At 45.1% G+C, this 20,891-nt stretch overlaps 1 protein-coding gene across 1 annotated transcript; it reads left to right on the top strand.

The window, feature by feature from the left end:
• The first annotated feature begins 9,249 nt into the window (after positions 1–9,249).
• On the top strand, positions 9,250–16,644 carry tax1bp3 (Tax1 (human T-cell leukemia virus type I) binding protein 3). Its single transcript, XM_084445122.1, has 4 exons — positions 9,250–9,395; positions 11,602–11,721; positions 13,496–13,573; positions 14,425–16,644. The coding sequence occupies exons 1-4, from the start codon at positions 9,357–9,359 to the stop codon at positions 14,557–14,559; spliced, it is 372 nt and encodes a 123-aa protein (XP_084301248.1). The 5' UTR covers positions 9,250–9,356; the 3' UTR covers positions 14,560–16,644.
• Positions 16,645–20,891: the final 4,247 nt, after the last annotated feature.

Raw genomic sequence — 20,891 nt, 5'->3', positions numbered from 1 at the left:
CGAATCCACCACTAAGACGATATCCCCGGGCGCAAGACTTCTCTTCTGTTGGTTCCATTTCTGCCTTTCCTGCAGCAAGGGAAGGTAGCCTACTCCCGCACCCATCTCTTCCAGAACAGGTCCGAGATATATTGTGCCTGCCTCCACCTCCTCTTTGCATACAAATCCTGTTCCACAAACAGTCCGGGTGGCAAGGCAGGTTTGCCTTTCATAAGAAGAATGTGATTGGGCGTAAGGGGTTCAAGATCATTTGGATCCCCAGAGAGTTTAGTGAGTGGCCGATCATTCAGTATGGCCTCGACTTCACAGAGAACGGTATTGAGTCCATCATCATCGAGTGTCTGCTGACGCAAAATGGAGCCAAGCACCCTCCTGATCGTGCGAATAATACGCTCCCAAACACCTCCGTAGTGCGACGCTGATGGAGGATTAAAACTCCACTTGATCCCATGTTGCAGCAATGCCCCCTGTATTTTGCTGTGATTCAATCCTGCGAGAGCCTCCCTTAGTTCTCGTTCTGCGCCAACGAAATTGGTGCCATTGTCGGACCGCATACTTGAAACTTGGCCTCTTCTGCTCATAAACCGTCGCACAGCATTAATGCAGGCATCAGTATCCAAGGAGTTCGCCACCTCCAGGTGAACAGCTCTGCTTGCTAGACAGGTGAAGATAACGCCATAGCGTTTACACAGGCTTCTCCCTCTCTTCACCTCAATTGGGCCGAAATAGTCGACTCCAACACTTGTAAATGGAGGGAGATCGGGTGAAATCCTGTCCAACGGCAAGTCCGCCATTTTTTGTTCACCTACTCTTACCGAGGAGCGTCTACAAGTACAGCAGTCAGATATTATCTTTCTTATTGCTGAATTAGCCTTTGTGATCCAGTATTTCGTCCTTAACTTGGCAAGGGTGTGGTTCCTCCCACTGTGGCCCTGTTGCTGGTGGATATGCCTAAGAATAAGAGTTGAGATGTGCCGATCTTTAGAAAGAATGAGTGGATGCTTGGTCTCTTCAGGCAGTGCTGCCCTATTCAGCCGTCCTCCAACTCTAAGCAGACCATCCTCCAAGCAGGGATCCAGTTTGTAAATGGGACTTCCCTTTCTGATTGCCGACTTTCCAGAGGAGAGGGTGTCAATTTCCTCCTTGAACCGCTGCTTCTGAATGTAGCGAATGATGGCAAGTTCTGCCTCCAAAAGGTCATCCAATGAGACACTCTGACCCCCAACCGCACCTCTGACCTTTTTCATCTCCAGCAGCATGGATGGGTTGTTTGTATCAGAGGCCTGCAACTCTTTTCTCCTCTGGCTGAACTTCAACAAAGTACTCTTCACCTTGAGGTACCAGGCAACCGCAACCTTGAGATCCCTCCAGTCTGAGAAATAAGACAGTAGTTGGTCAGTAGCATTGGGTGTGTCCTTGGCAATGACAGCGTTTACAGTGAAGTCCTTCTTGACTTCTGGGTCATCCAATGGAATGGTGATTTCCACAATGTTTTCTGGCCAATAGTTCTCTGGCTTCCAAAGAAAGTCGGGCCCTTCCATCCATCTGCTGCCAGTCAGTAGATCCTCAACCTTCATACCCCTGGACGCGTCATCTGCGGGATTGTCCTTAGTATTGACATACCTCCATTGTGACACGACCGTAGCATTCCTGATGATCGAAACCCTGTTCGCTACAAAGGTATGAAAGCGCCTGTCTTCATTCCTTATGTACTTCAGCACAGAGGTGCTATCTGTTCAAAAGACTGAGTCTTCCAACTGTAGCTGAAGCTCTGTTCGTAACATCCTGTCCACATGAACAGCCAGCACCGCAGCTGTAAGCTCCAGGCGTGGAATGGTAACCTGCTCTAGCGGTGTAACTCTTGCTTTGCCGAGCAGGAAAGTTACCTTAACGCCATGTCTGTTATTCTCCATTCGAACATAACTAACGGTGCCATATCCACCTTCACTTGCATCAGAAAAGTGATGCAGTTGGGAAACCATGGGCTGTCCAAAACCGTTTGGTTTAATGCACCTCCTGATCTTGAGCTCTGACATCTTGCTTAGCTCTTCCAGCCACTTTGTCCAGTGCTGCTATATGTCATGGGGCAAATTGTCATCCCATCCACAGCTTCTCCTACAGAGCTCCTGCAACAAGACCTTTCCCGGTAGAGTTACTGGTGCAATAAACCCCAAAGGGTCATACACTGAACTGAGCAGAGACAACATACCACGTCTAGTGTGAGGCCTTTCCTTCACCAGCATCTTGAACTGAAAAGCATCACTCTCGATGCACCACTGCAGACCAAGGGCTCTCTCTAAGGGAAGATTGTCTCTGTCCAGATCCAATTCACTCAGGTCCTTGGCTCTGTGTTCCTCCGACACTGTCTGCAGCACCACACGGCTGCTGCTGACCCACTTCGTCAGATGGAAGCCTCCTCTTTGGCAAACAGCTGTAAGATCTTCAATCATTTGAATGGCCTCTTCTTCTGATGCTGTGCTCTTTAAACAGTCATCCACGTAGAAATTTTCATTCACTGTTTGAATCACATCAGCTGGGAAGAGTGCCTGACTGTCCTTGGCTGTCTTCTTAAGCGCATAGCAAGCACAACTTGGAGACGAAACAGCCCCAAACAAGTGGACGGTCATCCTGTACTGTGCCATCTCTTGACTCAGGTCACCCCCAGGCCACCATAAGAAGCGAAGGAAGTCTCTATCTGCTTCTGCAACCTTGACCTGATAGAACATCTGCTGAATGTCTCCCATCAAGGCAACAGGCTCCTGCCTGAACCTTGTGAGCACTCCAAGCAAACTACTAGTGAGGTTGGGACCCTGCAAGAGTTGGCTGTTCAGTGATGTTCCTTTAAAAGTTGCCCCGCAGTCAAATACAACACGCAAAGTATTTTTCCTTGGATGGTAGACTCCGTGGTGGGGGATACACCACGCCTTTCCTTCTTCACAGTCCAACTGGTGCTGAGGTATCTTCTCTGCGTAACCTTTACTGATGACATCTGAGAAGAAGCTTGTGTATTCCTGATGGAACTGCTCATTTTTCTCAAATCTCCTCTTGAGTCCAAGTATCCTTTGCTTAGCCATAGAGAGATTGTTAGGGAGAGTGGGCTGCACTTTCCGAAAAGGCATTTTTAAGCTGTAGTGGCCATCCAACAGTACTGCAGACTGACTTACGATTTCCAAGAATCTCATGTCTTCTCTAGACATTTCCTTGTCCTCATAGGACCTTTCATTAAAGTCATGCATATACTGGTTGTTCAGCAGTCCCTCCAGCTTACAAACAGAGATCCTATTCACAGCAGCAACAGTTAATCCAGTTTCCAGGTCAGTGGTGTCGCAGCCTTGCATGGGACCATTAATGACCCAACCCAACACTGTCCTTATAGCATATGGGCCTCCCCCACAACTGTTGACAATCTCCCAGGGTTCCAGTAACTTGGGAATGTTGCTACCAATCAACAAGTCAACATTGGCCATTATGCAAGGAATTTGGATGGCTGACAGGTATGGCCACTGCACCAGATCTTCTTGTGTAACGATACTGTCCGCTGTTACAGGCATTTTGCTTTGAGTGAGCATGTCCGGTAGCTGGTAATAGCACTCATTGCTAAGACCAGACACCTCAAGCCCGGATAGCACATACGTTGGAACGACCCTCTCCTGTCCCATGGTCCGTAAGAGAAAGCTTGTACGTCGTCCTCCAATATTCAGCCTTTGCATTAGACTCTCCGAGCAGAAAGTGGCAGAACTGCCAGAATCTAAAAAGGCGTAAGTATGTATCACCTTGTCTACTTTGCTGGACTTGACCTTGACAGGCAGTATTGACAGGACACAATCGTCTTTTCCGACCCCTGTATGTCCACAAGTTCCTTGAGAAACCAGTGTCCCACTGGCTGGTGGTTCCTTTGACAGTTTTGAGTCTTGGCTAGCTCTCTCCTTCTTGACATGAAGCACGGTAGGATGACTTTGACCACAACTTTTGCAAGTAAGGCGGCGCTCGCAGTCCTTGCTCATATGTCCATCACACAGGCAGGCAAAGCAGATTCCTTTCTCCTTTAGAAAGTTGGCTCCTCCCAGTGCTTCTTCCTGTTAATTGTGGACAATCCTCCAATGAGTGCTCGCGAGCGCAGCACATAAAGCAGCTGGCTTACGCTTCTCAGTCAATCCTTGTTTTCTTGGAACATTACCTTTAGTTCCTTTCTCATCCGCACCATCAGCAAGTTTAACTGTAGTGGCAAAGCTGTTTCCTCTCACGTCTTTCCTAAGCATAGGCTTACTCACAATCTTCAAGCCAGTTTTCACAAATGAAGAGTCCTGAATATCACCAAAGACAGAATCGGAAACTATCTTGACTTCACGCTCAATAAAGATGACAAGATCTGTGAACCGTGCCCTACGTTTGAATTTCTCCAACACATCATGTGCAGCGGTCCTCCATCTTTCTCTCAATTTGAACGGCAGCTTTGACATTACTGTTCTCATGGTGGTTGGTGTATCCAGCTCTTGCATATATTCAAGTTCTCCCATCATATTGCAACAACCGTGCAAGAACAAAGAGTAGGCCTGCAGTGCCTTCACATCCTCGGATCTTACTGTAGGCCAAGCAAGAGCCTTTTCAGTGTATGCAGATGCGATTTTAAACTCATTTCCAAAGTGTTCATGTAGAAGCTCTTTTGCCAATGCATAACCACGTTCAGGAACCATATGCTGACAACTACGTATAAGTTCCCTTGGCTGCCCTCTAGTGAACTGCTCCAAGAAATACAAGCAATCATCTTTGCTGGCCTTTTCTGCCACGCCATGCTCGAATGCTCGTATAAAGGCCCTGTATTCAAGTGGATTACCATCAAATACTGGGATGTCTCTAGGTGGTAAGGACAGTGAGCGTTGCTGTTGCACAAGAGTTGCTGTAATCTCATTCTGTCTTTGCATTATGCTGTAGATGCCTCCATATTCCTTGCCTTTGGTTGGAGGTTGCAAAGGTTGTGTGAGATCCAGTGCTGGTTCTGCATCGGGAGCCAAAAAAGCATGTATTTGCTGATGCACAATAGACCCATGTTGGTACCCTGGGTTGACGTGGGCATCTTGGCTTGGTTTAGATGAGAGTTGTTTAGTGAGCTCCTTGGGATGTGTGCCCAGTGATAATGAGTCCCTTTGACTAAGTAATGGCTCATTTCTATTCCTTAATGAGTTTCCTGAGAGAGGTTCATATTCTTTTGCCATAGGATTGAGAATTTTGGAAGTTGAGTGCTGTTGAGTTCTCCTGTCCAGATAGGAATTCATGCCATCAGACCGGGCTTTGGATACACTTGTGCTGTCTGAAGCTTTGAGCACTGCTAATTTAGCAGTTGATGCAGCTATCTCAGCCTGAGCTACACTGTTTGCAGTCATCAAAGACTTGTTATATGCCAGGGAGGAAAGTTCATTGCACAGCTGTTACCATCAGGCTTTAGAGAGGTCTGTTTTGAACAGGTTGGTGTTGACAGAATGACAGCAGACACGTTAGTCACTATAGTCATGCTTTTTATCTGATCAGAGCAGCCCTCCTGAATGTTTGTCATTGGAGTTACTGGAATTATACCTAGTTCAATATCATTAATTCTCTGTAATGCTCTAAAGGTATCCAAAGTTCAAGGTGTACATGGAGAAGCTCTCCAGCCGGAGGGAGTGTTGGGCTCTCTGCTACAGGGCCACCATGCCTGGAAGAGGAAACAACACCAACAACTACAGTGAGGCTGCTATGAGGATTCTGAAAGACAAAATCCTACATCGCACCAAAGCGTACAATGTACCGCAGTTATTTGACTTTCTGACCACCCACCTCAGTGCCTACTATGAGTCCAGAATAACAGATGCAGCCCTTGGCCATTGGGAAGCCTTGCAGAAGTCAAGGTTCCTGGTGAAAGACAACAGTGTGAAACCTGAGGACATCCACCAGGTGAATACTTTTTATTTTTATTTTTCACAAAGCAGCATTGATAGTAAATATGAATACATTCCCCTGGCAAGGTTGGAGATCGAAAGACATGCTTAAGTGAATTAATACAACTCGTCCGTGGCTTTCCCGGCCACCAGCCCCACAGCCGCTCCACTCGCCTAATTTAGTAGAGATTGTTTGTCCTTCCTCTGTTATTCCTCTTTGCTATTACCATACTTTTCCACAGATTGATGCCGTCCACTTTGAGGTCAAAAGCTCCTCCACTCCTGGAAAGGTCTATACCGTAGACATACAGGTAGAGATGTGCACCTGTCCCATGGGTAGCAGTGGTGGGCCCTGCAAACACCAGGCTGCTGTCATCCTCCACCACAGAGTGCCAAGCATCACTTTCCTGCCACAAACAGCAGCGATGAGGGCAAAGCTACTCTACATCGCAACTGGTAGTAAGTAAATACAATATGGGGTAAATTGTGCTCTCTTCTTGATAAAGTTGCTTACGAAAAGGTGTCGTACAGTGTAGTATAAACACAATAGTGCTCTTGATGGAGGGTGTAACATTAATTTGGTTTTATCATATTCTTTCATTTTCAGAGGATAATGTTGATGTCCAGTTTTTGAAGCCGTTAAGAGAAGAGGTGCTACCGACGGGGACATACCTCGACATCACCAATGACACCTGCCGAGAAGACACAGAAGTGGAAATGGTAGTGGAAATGGTAGCTGAAGATATTCAACAGGCTGGTTCAGAGGAAGGTACAGTTTTCAATCAGTATTCTTTCAGGAGACCTGATGAAGACATAGCCCTAGTTCAGTGTGTGATATTATTTAGGGAAGTATACCAGTGCATAGCCCCATATAGTATATTGCCTATTAACCAGCTAATGAAGACTTTCTCATGTAATACTGTACTCTAGTGGTGGAAAGAGGTACAACAACCCCCACCACTCAACTAGGACTCTGGTTCTTCTTGTTCTTAACTTATTATTGGATCTTGTTTTGCAGTATCAGATCAAGCCCCAGCAGCAGGATTTGCTGAAATGTGCCAGGAGCTGTTAGCCGTGGTCAACAGTGACTCGTCTTTCACAGCCGCAGCAGAGGCCGCAGTAAAGGCCTTTGAAAAAATCAAAGGCAATTCCTCCAAGATCATCACAGCCTTACACATGTTTGGCCGCTACACAAACACCGGCTTGGCCTCTGTAAGGTCTAGAGCATCCGTAGGGCAGCCAGGCATGCCGGCCCTGCAATCCATGCACAGCCAACAGCAGTAGCCAGACGCAGGCTACGCTTGGGTGGAAGACGTCGACTCGCTGCTGGACGCCCTGCCAAGGTCACGACAGGTCCTGACCATGTTTACGGCCAGTCAGCCAACAGGGTCCGAACACCAGCTCCCCATTATCTGGCACACTCGGTGTCAGAGGGCAGAAGACACCCAAAATGAAGGTAATAGTAACTCAATTGTTTACATTTTTATTCTACATATTGTATGAGACATCCAGTCATGTGTCCTCCTTTCCCTCTCTTTCTCTTTTCTCTCTCTACTCTTAATAAGAAAAACCAGAAGGTCCACACACTATAGCTAATTTTAAAGGGCCCAGTATCTAAGGGAAAAGTAGCATTCCATTTATTCAGCATATTTGTGTTCTTCAGGCTGATCATGTTATGATTCTGGCCGTTCGCCCCTGTTCCTGGCCCGGACCCTCATCCCTCGCCCCTGGTCCGCTCTGCTCACCCCTGCTCCTGGCCCGGACCCTCATCCCTCGCCCCTGGTCCGCTCTGCTCGCCCCTTCTCCTGGCCCGGACCCTCATCCCTCGCCCCTGGTCCACTCTGCTCGCCCCTGCTCCTGGCCCGGACCCTCATCCCTCGCCCCTGGTCCGCTCTGCTTGCCCCTGCTCCTGGCCTGGACCCTCTCCCTTGGTTTTGGCCTGTCTCATACTGTGTTTTTAGTTGCTGGGGGGAATCCTGTGTTTTATTTACTTTAATTATTTTGTCCATGCTGTTGATGATGAGATGAGATATACTTTATTGTCCCAGAGGGAAATTTGTCTTGGGCATAGTGTCACAGTTGCAACAAGCCGGCAACAATAAGACATTGACAACATACAACATTCAGTACAGAGCATCAGACTTATGTGTTTAATAAACAATAATGAAATGTGTTATGTATTTCTGAAATGCTTACCTTTTCTGGTGGGTTTATAAGGTTATTTTATGCCTGGCGATGCATGTTCTTCCAGACAAATTAAGTATTCTTGTGTCAACTACACAACCTATGTATTGCACAGGTTTGTTCTACATTGCACTACATTTTATTGTGTGGAACTAAACGTGTGTTGCACTGAACACTCAATTTCTTGAATGTCTTGAGTTCAGAGTTATTCATTACAAATTACACATGTCCATCCCCGATATTTTTGAATGAATATGATTCACTGAGAATTATAGGAATACAACTAAACAAGCTACATCTGGAACATGTTATTTATTAGTTTTGCATCTAGCAAGTGGACCTCCTAGTAGAGGAACACACAAACCGTCCAGTTTAGTTTACTGACTAATCGAGATTGCAAATTGGGCGAGATGACTAATTATTAGGCATATTGCCTATAAAAGGCTAGCGTCTTGTACCAGCCTATTCGTAGGCTATTGAATAGCGAGGGCCAGGCTATTATGACACTTGTCTAAAACGTTAACTTGCTTAACATTGTAAGTGATCCTAATCTGAAACAAGGTTAACATGTTCATGTTAACAATGTTAAAGAAAACGATTTGATCTTATTTTATTTCCAGGTCGGCGCGCGTTCCGCGAAGCGGCACCGCGCTAGCGGCAGAGCTCAAAATCAACACCGCTTTGTCCGCAAACGCGGACGTCTGGCCAATCACATCGCTTGAATGGTAAACAGGGCGTGCCCTGCCATAAACTCCCGTGGGTTCCATAATAACGCGCCGGGCGAGCGACTTCACTTGCATTGAAATGAATAGGCAGCCATGTTCAATGCCGTCTCCAGTTTATATTATACCTCCATGGGTCCACCTCGGACAGAAAACTGTGCGCTGACCACCGCTGATCGATTCTGCGCAGCACTGGCTCATCTCGAACGCACCTATACAGCTGTAGCCCGAGTGGGCGGAGTCTTCTCTGTTTTAACCATTTCCTAGGCATACACCCGAGAACTCCGCCTTTCCACGCTACGCTGTATTCCAAATGTATGTCGTCCTATTGGACCGCCCGTGAAGCGGCGGAATGACATCATCATCCCAGCCCTCTGTTACATGCCAGGAATCACCAGCGTTGTTATTACTCATGGATTGACAAAGGAAGTTGTCAGGAAATAGAACTTCACCATCAACGGAAACTGCACAAAGCTCTCATTTTGTGACAGTAGAATTCGGAAACAGATTTTAATTAAATCTGCAAAGATCTAGAACAATGTCGTTCATCCCTGGACAACCAGTGACTGCGGTTGTGGTAAGTTTGGCTGGTCGGTCTTTCGAGTAGGATACTTTTCATTTAGCTAGAGGCATCCATTGTTAGGCCACAAGTTGAACATGCTACTACATTAGTGGTATTTAGGCTTGTTAGTTAGCTAGTATTTACTTTAATCTTAGACAACAACGAGATATATTGTTAGACTGAGGTGTTGAAGTCAATGTTCGAACTTGTCGAAATGGTTATATTTGTAAGCAGACTTCATGAGGTTAGGTTGAGGTTTCTGTTGTACACAACATTCTAATTGTTCGACCCCTTTTTGAGGTAATGGTTTAAAGTTAGTTACAGATATAATCATAGGCTACAGACTGTAATTTTATTAAGTTGATCTAGTCTAACAAATGACAGTCTAGCACTAGTTCTTTCTGAACTAGGCCATAAGTTAATAGGTATTATTATGCAAGGTGTATGTCAAGCTTAGGTTCTGAGATATAACCTTACTGATTGTGAGCTACAGGCTAATGTTAGCCGACTAGAACCAGGGACACACCCCAAACTGAACTCCTCAGGAGCAGGGCGAGGTGTGTACCCCACACCTCAATGGCGATAAGGCCCTACCTGAGCTTGCATAGTGTATTGTGCTGACATAGCTGGAGAGGTCTTGCTCAATAGTATGGCTGCCTTAAATCACCTCACAACACAGTTTATATCAAACCAACTAGAAGCAGCAGGCCAGCCGGATGGCATCCATCCAACAGCCAGTATCTTCTCATAAAGCCCTGTACTCTGCTGTCTGCTCTGATAGTTAACTACTGTGATGTTCTCCACAGATCCTCCATAAAGATTAGTCCCCTCTACATGGATTGCCTTTTAAGGCCCATTCATACTCTATGCAAGCTACGCCAGCGTGAGCTACACAAGGAGAAGTTGACCCATCCTTGCGTAGCCAAGTGTGTCATGCCAAAAATTGGAACTTTACGTGAGCGCAAGTGCTATTTCACGCGAACCGATAGGGGCGCTACAGAGGACGAAACCGTTTCCGCTGAAAAATATCAGTGGAAGGTGGAAAAGCTGGAAAGAAAAGAAAGGACAATTTATCACCAGGAAGAGCAGCTTTTCCAAATTAGTACGGGCTGACAGCCATTTTCGCTGTGTGTAATACCGGCAGTCCGGACAGGTCATAGGTCTCTGGACTACAAGCACTTTTCCCCTGCTGGAGGGGAGGTATATTGCATCTGACAAGATGCAAGGCAGCGACCCCTGTGCGCTAATCTCTATATCAGTCATTCATTCCAGCCACCACATCACTGAGAACCCTGCTATTCAGCAGCACACAGGCTGGCTTTGTGCTGGTCAGGGCTGGGATGTAGTAGCCTGGCTTCGCCAGCTTGGTCACATGAGCTCACATGCTGTTTCACTCCACATATCAGTCTGGTAACGCACCCGTTCAAACTGATTTCCACCCGACCAGATATTGGTCAGGGCAATCATAACCGTTGATCTAATATGGCAGGGGGGGGGGGGGGGGGTGATACGATGATGACTGTACCCATTTGATACGATGACTAACCCATGTCCCGTTGACCTGATTGGTTGTACGTCTATCGGTTCACGAAAAGGTTACACACATCAATTTAGTGCTGGTGCAGGACAAAAATGAACAGTTCAAAAATAGAAAGGTCCGCACGACAGCTTAGTGCTCCACCGCTGGTTGTACATCTATCCAATCTATGTGTCCAGAGGCATTTTAGTCTGCAACCGTTGATGACCGGCGAAAATGAACGGATAGTTTCCAGACCCTAATTGCATTCTTGCATATTGGGTCTGGGGATGTAGTACTACTGAGGGGTCCTGGAGCCAGAACTGTGTGTGCTCCAGAGAGAGGACAGCTCTGTGAGGGGGCCGCAAGGGGGCCCCTGCCGCATGGCTGAGGGGCGGGGCATTCTTGGAGGGAGCCGAGAGGATAGAAGATGTCATCAGTGACATTCAGGGACCAGTTATAGAGACCTAGTTATGCCCTGTTCAAACTGATGGTGGTTAGATGATGGAGCTAGTTATGTACGTATAGTGTCTGATTGTATGTTTGACGTACAGAAATCGGAACACAATCAGAATGAGTTTTGGATGTTTGATCATTAGGTGTACTCCTCCTTAAGACTTAATCATCAGTTGTTTTGCATGTGTGTGTGTGCGTGTGCGCGTGTGTGTGTGCGTGTGCGTGTGCGTGTGTGTGTGTGTGTCATAGCAACGGATTGAGATTAATAAGCTGCGCCAGGGAGAGCACCTGATCCTGGGCTTCAGTATCGGAGGCGGGATCGACCAGGACCCGGGCCAGAACCCCTTCTCTGAGGACAAGACCGACAAGGTAGGAGACACAACACACGCACAGGTTCACCATACCAGGATTTTCAACTTCGATCCTCATAGCAGCTCACCATCACGATTCTTGATTCCTTACGATACCATGGCAAAGCCCACAAAATGATCTGAACACACAAACTGCATTTTCTAGAGGGCGACAGCATCCCCACAAACTCAGCATACCCAGCTGGGCCTGTCGTGATGGATGGTTGACCATATATATTGCGACAGACAATCAAATAACTTATCAAACAAGCATTTATTTGGGAACACTAGTTGGCTAGCATAACCATTTGTTGGCATTTCGTTTTAACAAATCATCTTATGCTATTGCTGTCAGTTTTTACAAAATATAACCAAGCTTTATAATGGCTAGGATGATGTTAGCTTTCAACTCGCTTTGAACTCCAAGGCAGCCATAACATGAGTGATTTACCCAAATAGCTTCATGCTGATTTGTCAGTAAAGTTGCCTGTATACAACAATGTCAGTAGTGATTGGATAGCTGCGATAGCGTTCACGTTGTCTACCACATTCACATTGCATCGATGCTTTTGGTACTTTGGCAAAAATGTATTACTGCATATAAAAATAATTTTGGTATTGAGGTTTCAATGTATTGTGCAACCCTACAGACACACTCACACTATAGATTCACTCTATGGTTAAACTAAAGTCCTTTCCACCTCAGGCTGCGCACTTCCTTAACCCAGAGCGAAGAGGGGTGGCTGTTCACACTTGCTCAGTGTGGGCTAGCACCAACTGACCCCGCTCCGCAGCACAGCCCCAGAAACCACACGAAACATGGTGCTGAGCCTGGGGTTAACAAAGGCCTGAACACAGACTAAGCATAGTTTGGGGTTGAGGTTAGCCCAGAGGTCAGGGCTGAGTTTCCCAGAGGCATCGTAGCGCTACGTTCATCGTAGCGCTATGATGAACGCTGTAGCTTACGATGAACGTAGCGCTACGATGCCTCTGGGAAACTCAGCCCAGTACTGTGTGGTGTGAGTGACGAGGTAGAGTGTGAGCTTCTCGAGCGGCATGCCTGGATACAGCAGAGGGTCTGAGTGGATCACTAGATCACTCTTGATGCTGACATCGCTGTCCCAGGCAATCTGTCGAGCACAAATGCAGGTTTGAACTGGCCAGGCAAGCTCAATCAAGCACAGATACGGGGTTTGAGATGGTTTCCTAACTACCACAAGTCCTTTGGCAGGTTTCAGTGGGAGCAGCAGTATTAAACGTCTCAGTGACAGTTGTGAGAGAAGGGAAAGAAAGGCAGGCCTGAACACATCAGCTGCTACAGCCCAGGGGCGGAACACTACACACAGGAAGCTGATGTCATAGCACAGCACTGGGTGCCCAAACATGGGCACGAGGTCAGACATGCATATGTGTATGGATGAACTAAAATGGCATGGGAGGATGACAGTAGCTAGGCCTAGTGTATTGAAGAGAAATATTTGAACAAGCGGTAATCTCCAACTGTGCCCCGTTATATATACTGTTCGTTTCACATAATAAAACACTGTAAACATTTAGCAGCAAGTTCCTAGAAAATATTGGGTATAAACTCAGTATAAAGTGATAGATCCTGGTCTGGTGTATCAGTGTTTGGTTCATGTTCCTGTGTGTGCCTGTGATCCCTCAGGGTATGTTTGGTTTATGTTACTGTGTGTGCCTGTGTGATTCTTCAGGGTATGTTTGGTTTATGTTACTGTGTGTGCCTGTGTGATTCTTCAGGGTATGTTTGGTTTATGTTACTGCGTGCTCCTCAGGGTATCTATGTTACACGGGTGTCGCCAGGTGGACCAGCAGAAGTGGCCGGCTTGATGATGGGAGACAAGATCATGCAGGTATGTGGCCATAATGGATTTATACATAAAATAATGAATCTGTATATATATTGTCCATAGCTATATATATTTATATATATATATGTCTATGGATGTGATATGACATATACAGTATATATATGAAATGAAGCATGCAAAGAAAATGACACTACCTACTGTGAAACATGGAGGAGGCTTGGTTATGTTCTGGGGCTGCTTTTCTGTATCTGGCACAGGGTGTCTTGAATCTGTGCAGGGTACAATTATCAGAGCAATTATCAGACTTTCTCAAAAGTGCTAGTTTTGTCAACGTTTTGATCTGAACCATTGTATATGATCATAAGTAACCTTAAAACAGGGCTAAACATGATTTTTCCCTTTACTACTCTAAGTTAAGGGTACCATAATTTTAGGCCAGTTTCATTATTATTATTATTTTTATTATTCTGTTAAACCACAATTCAAAAGCAATGGCTGATTTCCATTGGTTAATTTTCTAGTAAATTAGTATTTATTATTACTTTTGTCAGTTTCAAGTTATTTCAGTGACCAGTGTGGGTTTTTCTTTCTTTAAAGGAGTAGTAAAGTTCCCTTTACTACTCTTTTAACAGAAGGGTACCAACAATTTTGTCCACGTCTGTATATATATATACTGTGTGTGTGTGTTATGTGTCTAATTCAATGTTACGTGAATAGTGAAATGAAATGCATGTTTTGCCTTACAGATGCATTACCACTAGGTAGCACTCTTTACTACAAGTCAGTCGTACTGCTATGGTCCTAACCATCGAGCACAATCATCCAGAAATCATTTATTTTTCTGTCTTATTTTCTGTGTGTGTGTGTGTGTTGTGGGTGTGCGTGTGCTCCAGGTGAACGGTTGGGATATGACCATGGTGACCCACGACCAGGCAAGGAAGAGACTAACGAAGAAGAATGAGGACGTGGTGAGGCTCCTGGTGACCAGAAAGTCTCTAGAGGAAGCTGTCAGACACTCTATGATGTAAACACTCCTCACAAATAATAATAACAACAACAACCGATTGCAACCATCAACAACAACAAATCACTAGCTATCCAGTGACCGAGAACACAGGAGGATTCCATTCTGAAACACAGGAGGAATCTATTCTGTCTCAGTTCAGTCCATTTAGGAGGTGAATTGAAATTTAGATTTATTGGTAAGATGAATTTATATACATTGGTGTTGGTGTGAATGTTAATGATGTAAACATCAAAATGGTGCCTAAATGACCCGTAAAAAGTAAATAATGTGATAAATGCGTTCACACACCTCATTATTCCTGGTTGGGATTGACTGACCACAGTCCTGACCTGTGTTCAACTCCTCTGTCTATCAGTCTGATATCAGCTGCATCAAAACAGTGATATCTCAGTGCCTCTATCATCACCTATAGTTTAAATGTTTCATTATATTAAAAACCTTAAACACATGGTTTAGTCAACACTCACTTCAGTTTATATGTACATGTTTTCATATTGATGTCTTTATAAGCCAAAGGAGAAGAAATGCCAAGAACATGTAATTTAAAAATGTTTTTGACCATTCTTAGTCTCAATCTGCCCATATGCTCAGATTAATCATTTTATTTATGTCTTCTTTGTTGAGAATATGTGTGCTGTGTGTTTGACATTAACACACGTAACACTCAAGGGCTCAACTGACCAATGCTCCATACTTCAAGTACAACAGTATTTTAACTGTTCCATTGTGCACCCTACTAACTGAGGGCGCTTTCACACCCAAAGGTCTAGAGGTCCGAACCAGAATCCCGTTTGGCGCTTTCACATTTGTTATTTTTTATTGATTAGTTCCATAACTTTCGCTTTCACACCAGCGGACCAAAGGTTGATGGCAGACCTACATTATGTCGTCGTCGCTTGCACGTCTCCCTATACTTGACACTGAATGGTTTGTGGATGCACGCACGTCTGTTTGATCCGAAAGTGCGAACCTTTGATTTCACATTAGGCAGTAGCGAACCTTGGTTCGAGCCGAGACCACCTCTTGAGGTCGGACCAGAGACCGAGTCTTTGACCCGCGCGCCGTGGTCCAGGAGGTTTCACTCCTGTCAATTTGGTTCAGATCAAACTGGAAAATGTGAAAGTCCGGACTAAACAACGTAGGTGTGAAAGGGTCCTAATACAGCTGAGCAGCTGTCACTCTACTCTGATTTACACTACTCCTTGTTTGTTTGCCAAATAACACTTAGGATAGGTGGTTATTTAGGCTTTCATCTGAAGAAGCTGCCCTCTACTTTCACACTGGTGTACAGCATTTACCAGAGACCAAGGTGGATGGATGTGTTTAGCTCTGAGATATTGAGAATCAACATTTGCATGTTCTACCGTTTAGGACCGTTTAATAGTTTCTACTTCATTTATCATTTAGTAGGTTATGTCACCTTAACTGTGTCTAAAATGCAGAGTATCACAACCCTGTGACTTTTGTAGGCAAAGAGTTATTTAAGGTGACAGTGACTTTTTTAATCCATAGCAGTCTTATCCTTGTGGCCACACCCTGTCGCGTTCCAGCACCAGTCTGTTGTTTTACATCAGACCATTCCTGGTTACTATGATGTCTGTCCTAGAAACCCTCCTGCCTCAGCTGTCCCAGGCCTGCCTCAGAGGTGCATAACAAATAATGAATCTCATCTGTTACTATTTCGATCTGATCTCAGATCAGTAGATAATTCAAGGGAATTTTGTAATGCAGGTTACAGTGATACTGTATCTTTTTTATAATACACTGCTGTAATGTTTCTGTGTGAGCATGTTTTTTTTATTATTAACTTTTAGATTGGGCCTTTATGAACTTTAATGTTTAGATGGAAAGACAAACTTAAGAATTCCTCATCCAATTGGGTGTAACAATAAATAGCAATATTTTGTATAAAGGCAGTTTCTCTCAATTGCCTTTTTAACACATGTTGTATTGTTCTTCCCAAATATGCAAACTATCATTGGGACAGCCTTGTATGACAATTTTGGCTGTTGATTGTATTCAATATAGACAATCTATACATTGATTGTATGATATACATTACACTCTGAATGTTCTTGAACATAAATTAAAGTGAATTGTGCTTTTTGTCTGTGTGCCGTTTGTATTGACTTTGATGCCAGATTCAAATATTTAGAAATTATTGGATCAATGATTTAAGTATATATTATTGGACAAGTGATTTACACATTGACTTTTTAAATATTTATCTACTCAATGTAATGACACCAATAGCCCCAACACCATACACTTGAAATATCCAGGTATTGCCAGTTTGAAAGTAATCGGCTGACATTTCTGGACACAGAATCTATTAGCTGACCTTTCTCTGTGTCTCTGATAGAGAGACTGTCCTCTTTCATCTCCCATTGCTGCGCCACATCTGAAAACACACCTTTCAACTGAGGGGTATACCTCAGACACCCCTCAGTGTGTGGAGCAGGGAGGGGACCCCACAAAGCAGGACAGCTAGATTAGCCAGCTGTTTTTATCTGGAATTAAAATAGAATATTGAGCTGTAGCTCAAGAGGTAGAGCGGGTCGTAGGGTCAGCGGTTCAAATCCCAGCTCCTCCTAATATGTCGAAGTGTCCTTGGGCAAGACGCTGAACCCCAAATTGCTCCATGGCAGCTGTTGCCATCGGTGTGTGTATTGTGTGTGTGAAGGAGTGAATGAGAAGCCTTCATTGTAAAGCACTTTGGATAAAAGCGCTTTAAGTGCAGTCCATTTACCATTTGAATGTTGATTGGGTCCAGTGGTCATCATGTCACACTAATTTGGGGCCGGGCAGCCTCAGTTGCCGGACCCTCTTGTATTTCCCAATATTCTGAATCTTTTTCTTCACGGGAAGTCTGACTTACCATGCATGGAAAAATCACCAAACTTTGCACATAGGTCCAGTCCTATGCCAGAAGTCCTCAACTGACATTGGGGGCCAATATAGTCCTGATGGTGGCGTTACAGCACCCGTCTAAAGTTTAAAACTTAAAAAAAAAAAAAAAAAAACAGCCATACAAGTTATCACTTTGCAACCACCAACAACATGCAGACCCAAATAAGTAGAAACTTCCATATGCTTTGAGATACATTTTTCATGACATGGTAGATGTAGTGTGAAATCTTTCAGAATTTTCTCTCAAAAACAGAATTTTTCTCTCTCTTCTAGTCTTGTAGAACACGAGAGTCCCATCAAGCTGAGGCTCATTATCAGTTTTTATGCTCTTCAGCATGTTTTCATCCTGCCTGTCATTAAGGAAAGCTACATTATCACTCAGTACTGATCACCTCTCTAATGACTCTAGATGGTATAGGCAGATCTGGGAAGCCTGGCATGGTGGCAGTGCTTTGACAGGGGAGCTTATTTGCTGTCCGACTCAGTCGGTTTTGTTGTCCAAAAATACCACAAGGACTCACATGGGGGGTATAATCGATTCTGCATGAGGCTTGGCTAAAATCCCTTTTGAGAAATAATAGATGAGGGAAGTGTGTGTGTGTGTATGTGTGTGTGTGTGTGTGTGTGTGTGTGTGTGTGAGAGAGATAGTATGCATGTGTGTACATTACTGCCATGGGGGTCTATAGAGTAGACCTCTGCCAGGCTGCAGTATTGTGGTCCTGACAGAGGAAGCATGCTTCATTCCACATGCCTGGCCATTACCTGGAAAAAGGTCATGTGGCACTGCCATGGGTGTAGTGGTCACACACACACACACACACACACACACACACACACACACACACACACACACACACACACACACACACCCACACAGGTTACTCACACAGCTCTCACACTCACTTAACCACCTCAGTGGTTCACTCTTCAGACTAGAACAATGGCTGAGGCTGGATCGCACCAGAACCATCTGTCTGTGCTCTATTGTTCACAACAGTTGCAAGTTGCCTGTTGCTATAACTGATAGCTAGCTCTGGCTGGGTTCTAATGAGAGAATCACCACCTAACACAACTCAGAGAGTTGGCCCTGTAGTATTGCTACTACTACTACTACTACTACTACTACTACTACTACTACACATACCTGTACTGCTTCCTATACAGCAGGCAGTCTTACTCATACACACAGTGGCAGCTGGGAGGGTAACATCAGCTCATCAAGAAGGCACAACAGAATCCTCCTGTGCCAGCTGAAGAAATTCAACCTGCGCATAGAATCATAGCGGCCGAAATGAGTTTTCTCTGGAGGGTGGCTGGGGTCTCCCTGAGAGATCGGGTGAGAAGTTCAGTCATCCGGGAGAGACTCGGAGTAGAGCCGCTGCTCCTTTGCATCGAAAGGAGCCAGTTGAGGTGGTTCGGGCATCTAGTGAGGATGCCTCCTGGGCGCCTCCCTAGGGAGGTGTTCCAGGCGTGGTAGACCCAGGACTAGGTGGTGGGACTACATCTCCGCACTGGCCTGTGAGCGGCTAAAGATTCCCCAGGCAGAGCTGGTTGATGCTGCTAGGGAAAGGGATGTCTGGGGCCCCCTGCTGGAACTGCTGCCTCCGCGACCCGACCCCGGATAAGCGGATGAAGATGGATGGATGGATGGATGGCATAGAATCATGGTCCAGTTCTACACAGTCATTGGGGAGTCCATCCTCGCCTCATCCATTACCCTCTAGTTTGGTGTCTCGACTGCAGCTCGTCATTCGGTCAGCAGGAAGGTCATCGGATGCAACCTGCCAACCTTGTACCAACTTGTATGTACAAGAAATACACACAACAATGAATACGATACAAGACACATAACAGAAGGTACAGAAATGGCACAGAAATGTACAAAAAGCAGTAGTACAGTGTGCAATAAGACACAAAAGCACAAAATAAAGAACACAATATACAGTAGCTATATATTATGTAAGATGTACAGAAAGTACAATAAATTACAAAAAAATATAGTTCTAAAATCAATGAAAGTAGGCTAAAAGGGTGGTGGTAAGCGTAAGTGAATTAATTAACGAACTAACTAACGAACTAACTAACAACGAATACTGATGTCCTGGCAAGAAAACAACTGGCACCAGAGCAGACGATCTTAGCTCCCTCCAAGCTACAGTTGCTCAGGTCCATAGTGTCCAGCCAGTGAGGGGATGCACTGAACAGTCTGATGGCGGCTGGTAGGAAGGACCTATGGAAGCGCTCCATAGAGCACTGTGGCAGGATCAGTCTGCCGCTGAAGGTGCTCCTCTGCCTGACCAGAGTCATGTAGAGGGTGGGAGACATTGGACCTCATTCCTGAACATTTTCTTAAGTGTCTTCATCCATGAGGGCTCTGTGTTCTTCCCCACATCCGACAATAACATAATCGTCTGAGTGCTTCTGCAAGTGGCACGTTTCAGAGTTGTACTGTATCTGAAGTCTGAAGTTTAGACTGTGAACAGGAAAGGAGACGGGACAGTTCCTTGAGGGGCTCCAGTGTTGCAAAGTGTACATGATCCGTTATATTATCCCTTAGTTAGATGTATTCATATAGCATCGCTGAACACATTTACCATGGAAACAGCCATGCAGTTAGAACCAAATGTTTTACAAAACTACATCATTTCAATTAGCAAATCAGACTTCATGCTACACAATTTAACCACCGTGTACTGTAATAACCCACCCTGCCAGAGGCCTACTGTATACGTCTCTCTGCAGAGAAATGCATAATTACCCCTCTAAATGTGGCCCATACATGATACACACCTCCCACGCCATGCCATGGGTGATTCTGTTTCCATAGAGATGCAATCTGCTGCCATCACTTTGGAGACACCACATTGGAGTCATGGGATGCTGCAGATCTGTGATGATCATCCTGTGATTCTTTGTATGTTTGAAAGACAGAAGCACTGAGTTAGTGTGTGTGCGTGTGTGTGTACAGTATGTGTCTGCGTGCGTGTGCTAGGTGTGTTCACCTGTGGGATGTAGAGTCCATAGAGAGAAAATTGTAGAGAAAATTGAATGTGCGAAGTTAAACCCACATTACTTAGCCTCATGAGACTATCCTGATCTCACAAGCTCACATTCTGTTTCACTCACCAGATCAGTCTGGACACCATCCATGGAGAATCGTTTGGGTTCGGTCAAAAAATGTCAGAGCCAACCAGCGTTCTATCAGGAAATACTAACATCTACACAGGTGTGACGACAGCGAGGAGCAGTTGATAGATTAGCACGTGATAGACGGTGATAGACTTCTAATCACCTTCCAAGTATCTTTGAAAGTGCCTGCCCTTTTCCAAACAGTTTCAAACGAAGAGTTCCCAGATGGTCATGCAAAGCAAACCATCTGGCGTGTCAGGCTTCACATGACTACTACTACCAACTCATCTGTC

The sequence above is a fragment of the Borostomias antarcticus genome, assembly GCF_949987555.1.
Source record: "Borostomias antarcticus genome assembly, chromosome: 10".
NCBI lineage: Eukaryota > Metazoa > Chordata > Actinopteri > Stomiiformes > Stomiidae > Borostomias > Borostomias antarcticus.
Note: the sequence above shows the minus strand (reverse complement) of the source record. Positions and strands in the feature narration are given on the sequence as shown.

Coding starts and splice junctions, on each gene's coding strand:
- tax1bp3 (XM_084445122.1), top strand. CDS start 9,357: ATGTCGTTCATCCCTGGACAACCAGTGACTGCGGTTGTG. Junction 9,396..11,601: donor AACCAGTGACTGCGGTTGTG/GTAAGTTTGGCT, acceptor TGTGTGTCATAG/CAACGGATTGAGATTAATAA. Junction 13,574..14,424: donor TGGGAGACAAGATCATGCAG/GTATGTGGCCAT, acceptor CGTGTGCTCCAG/GTGAACGGTTGGGATATGAC.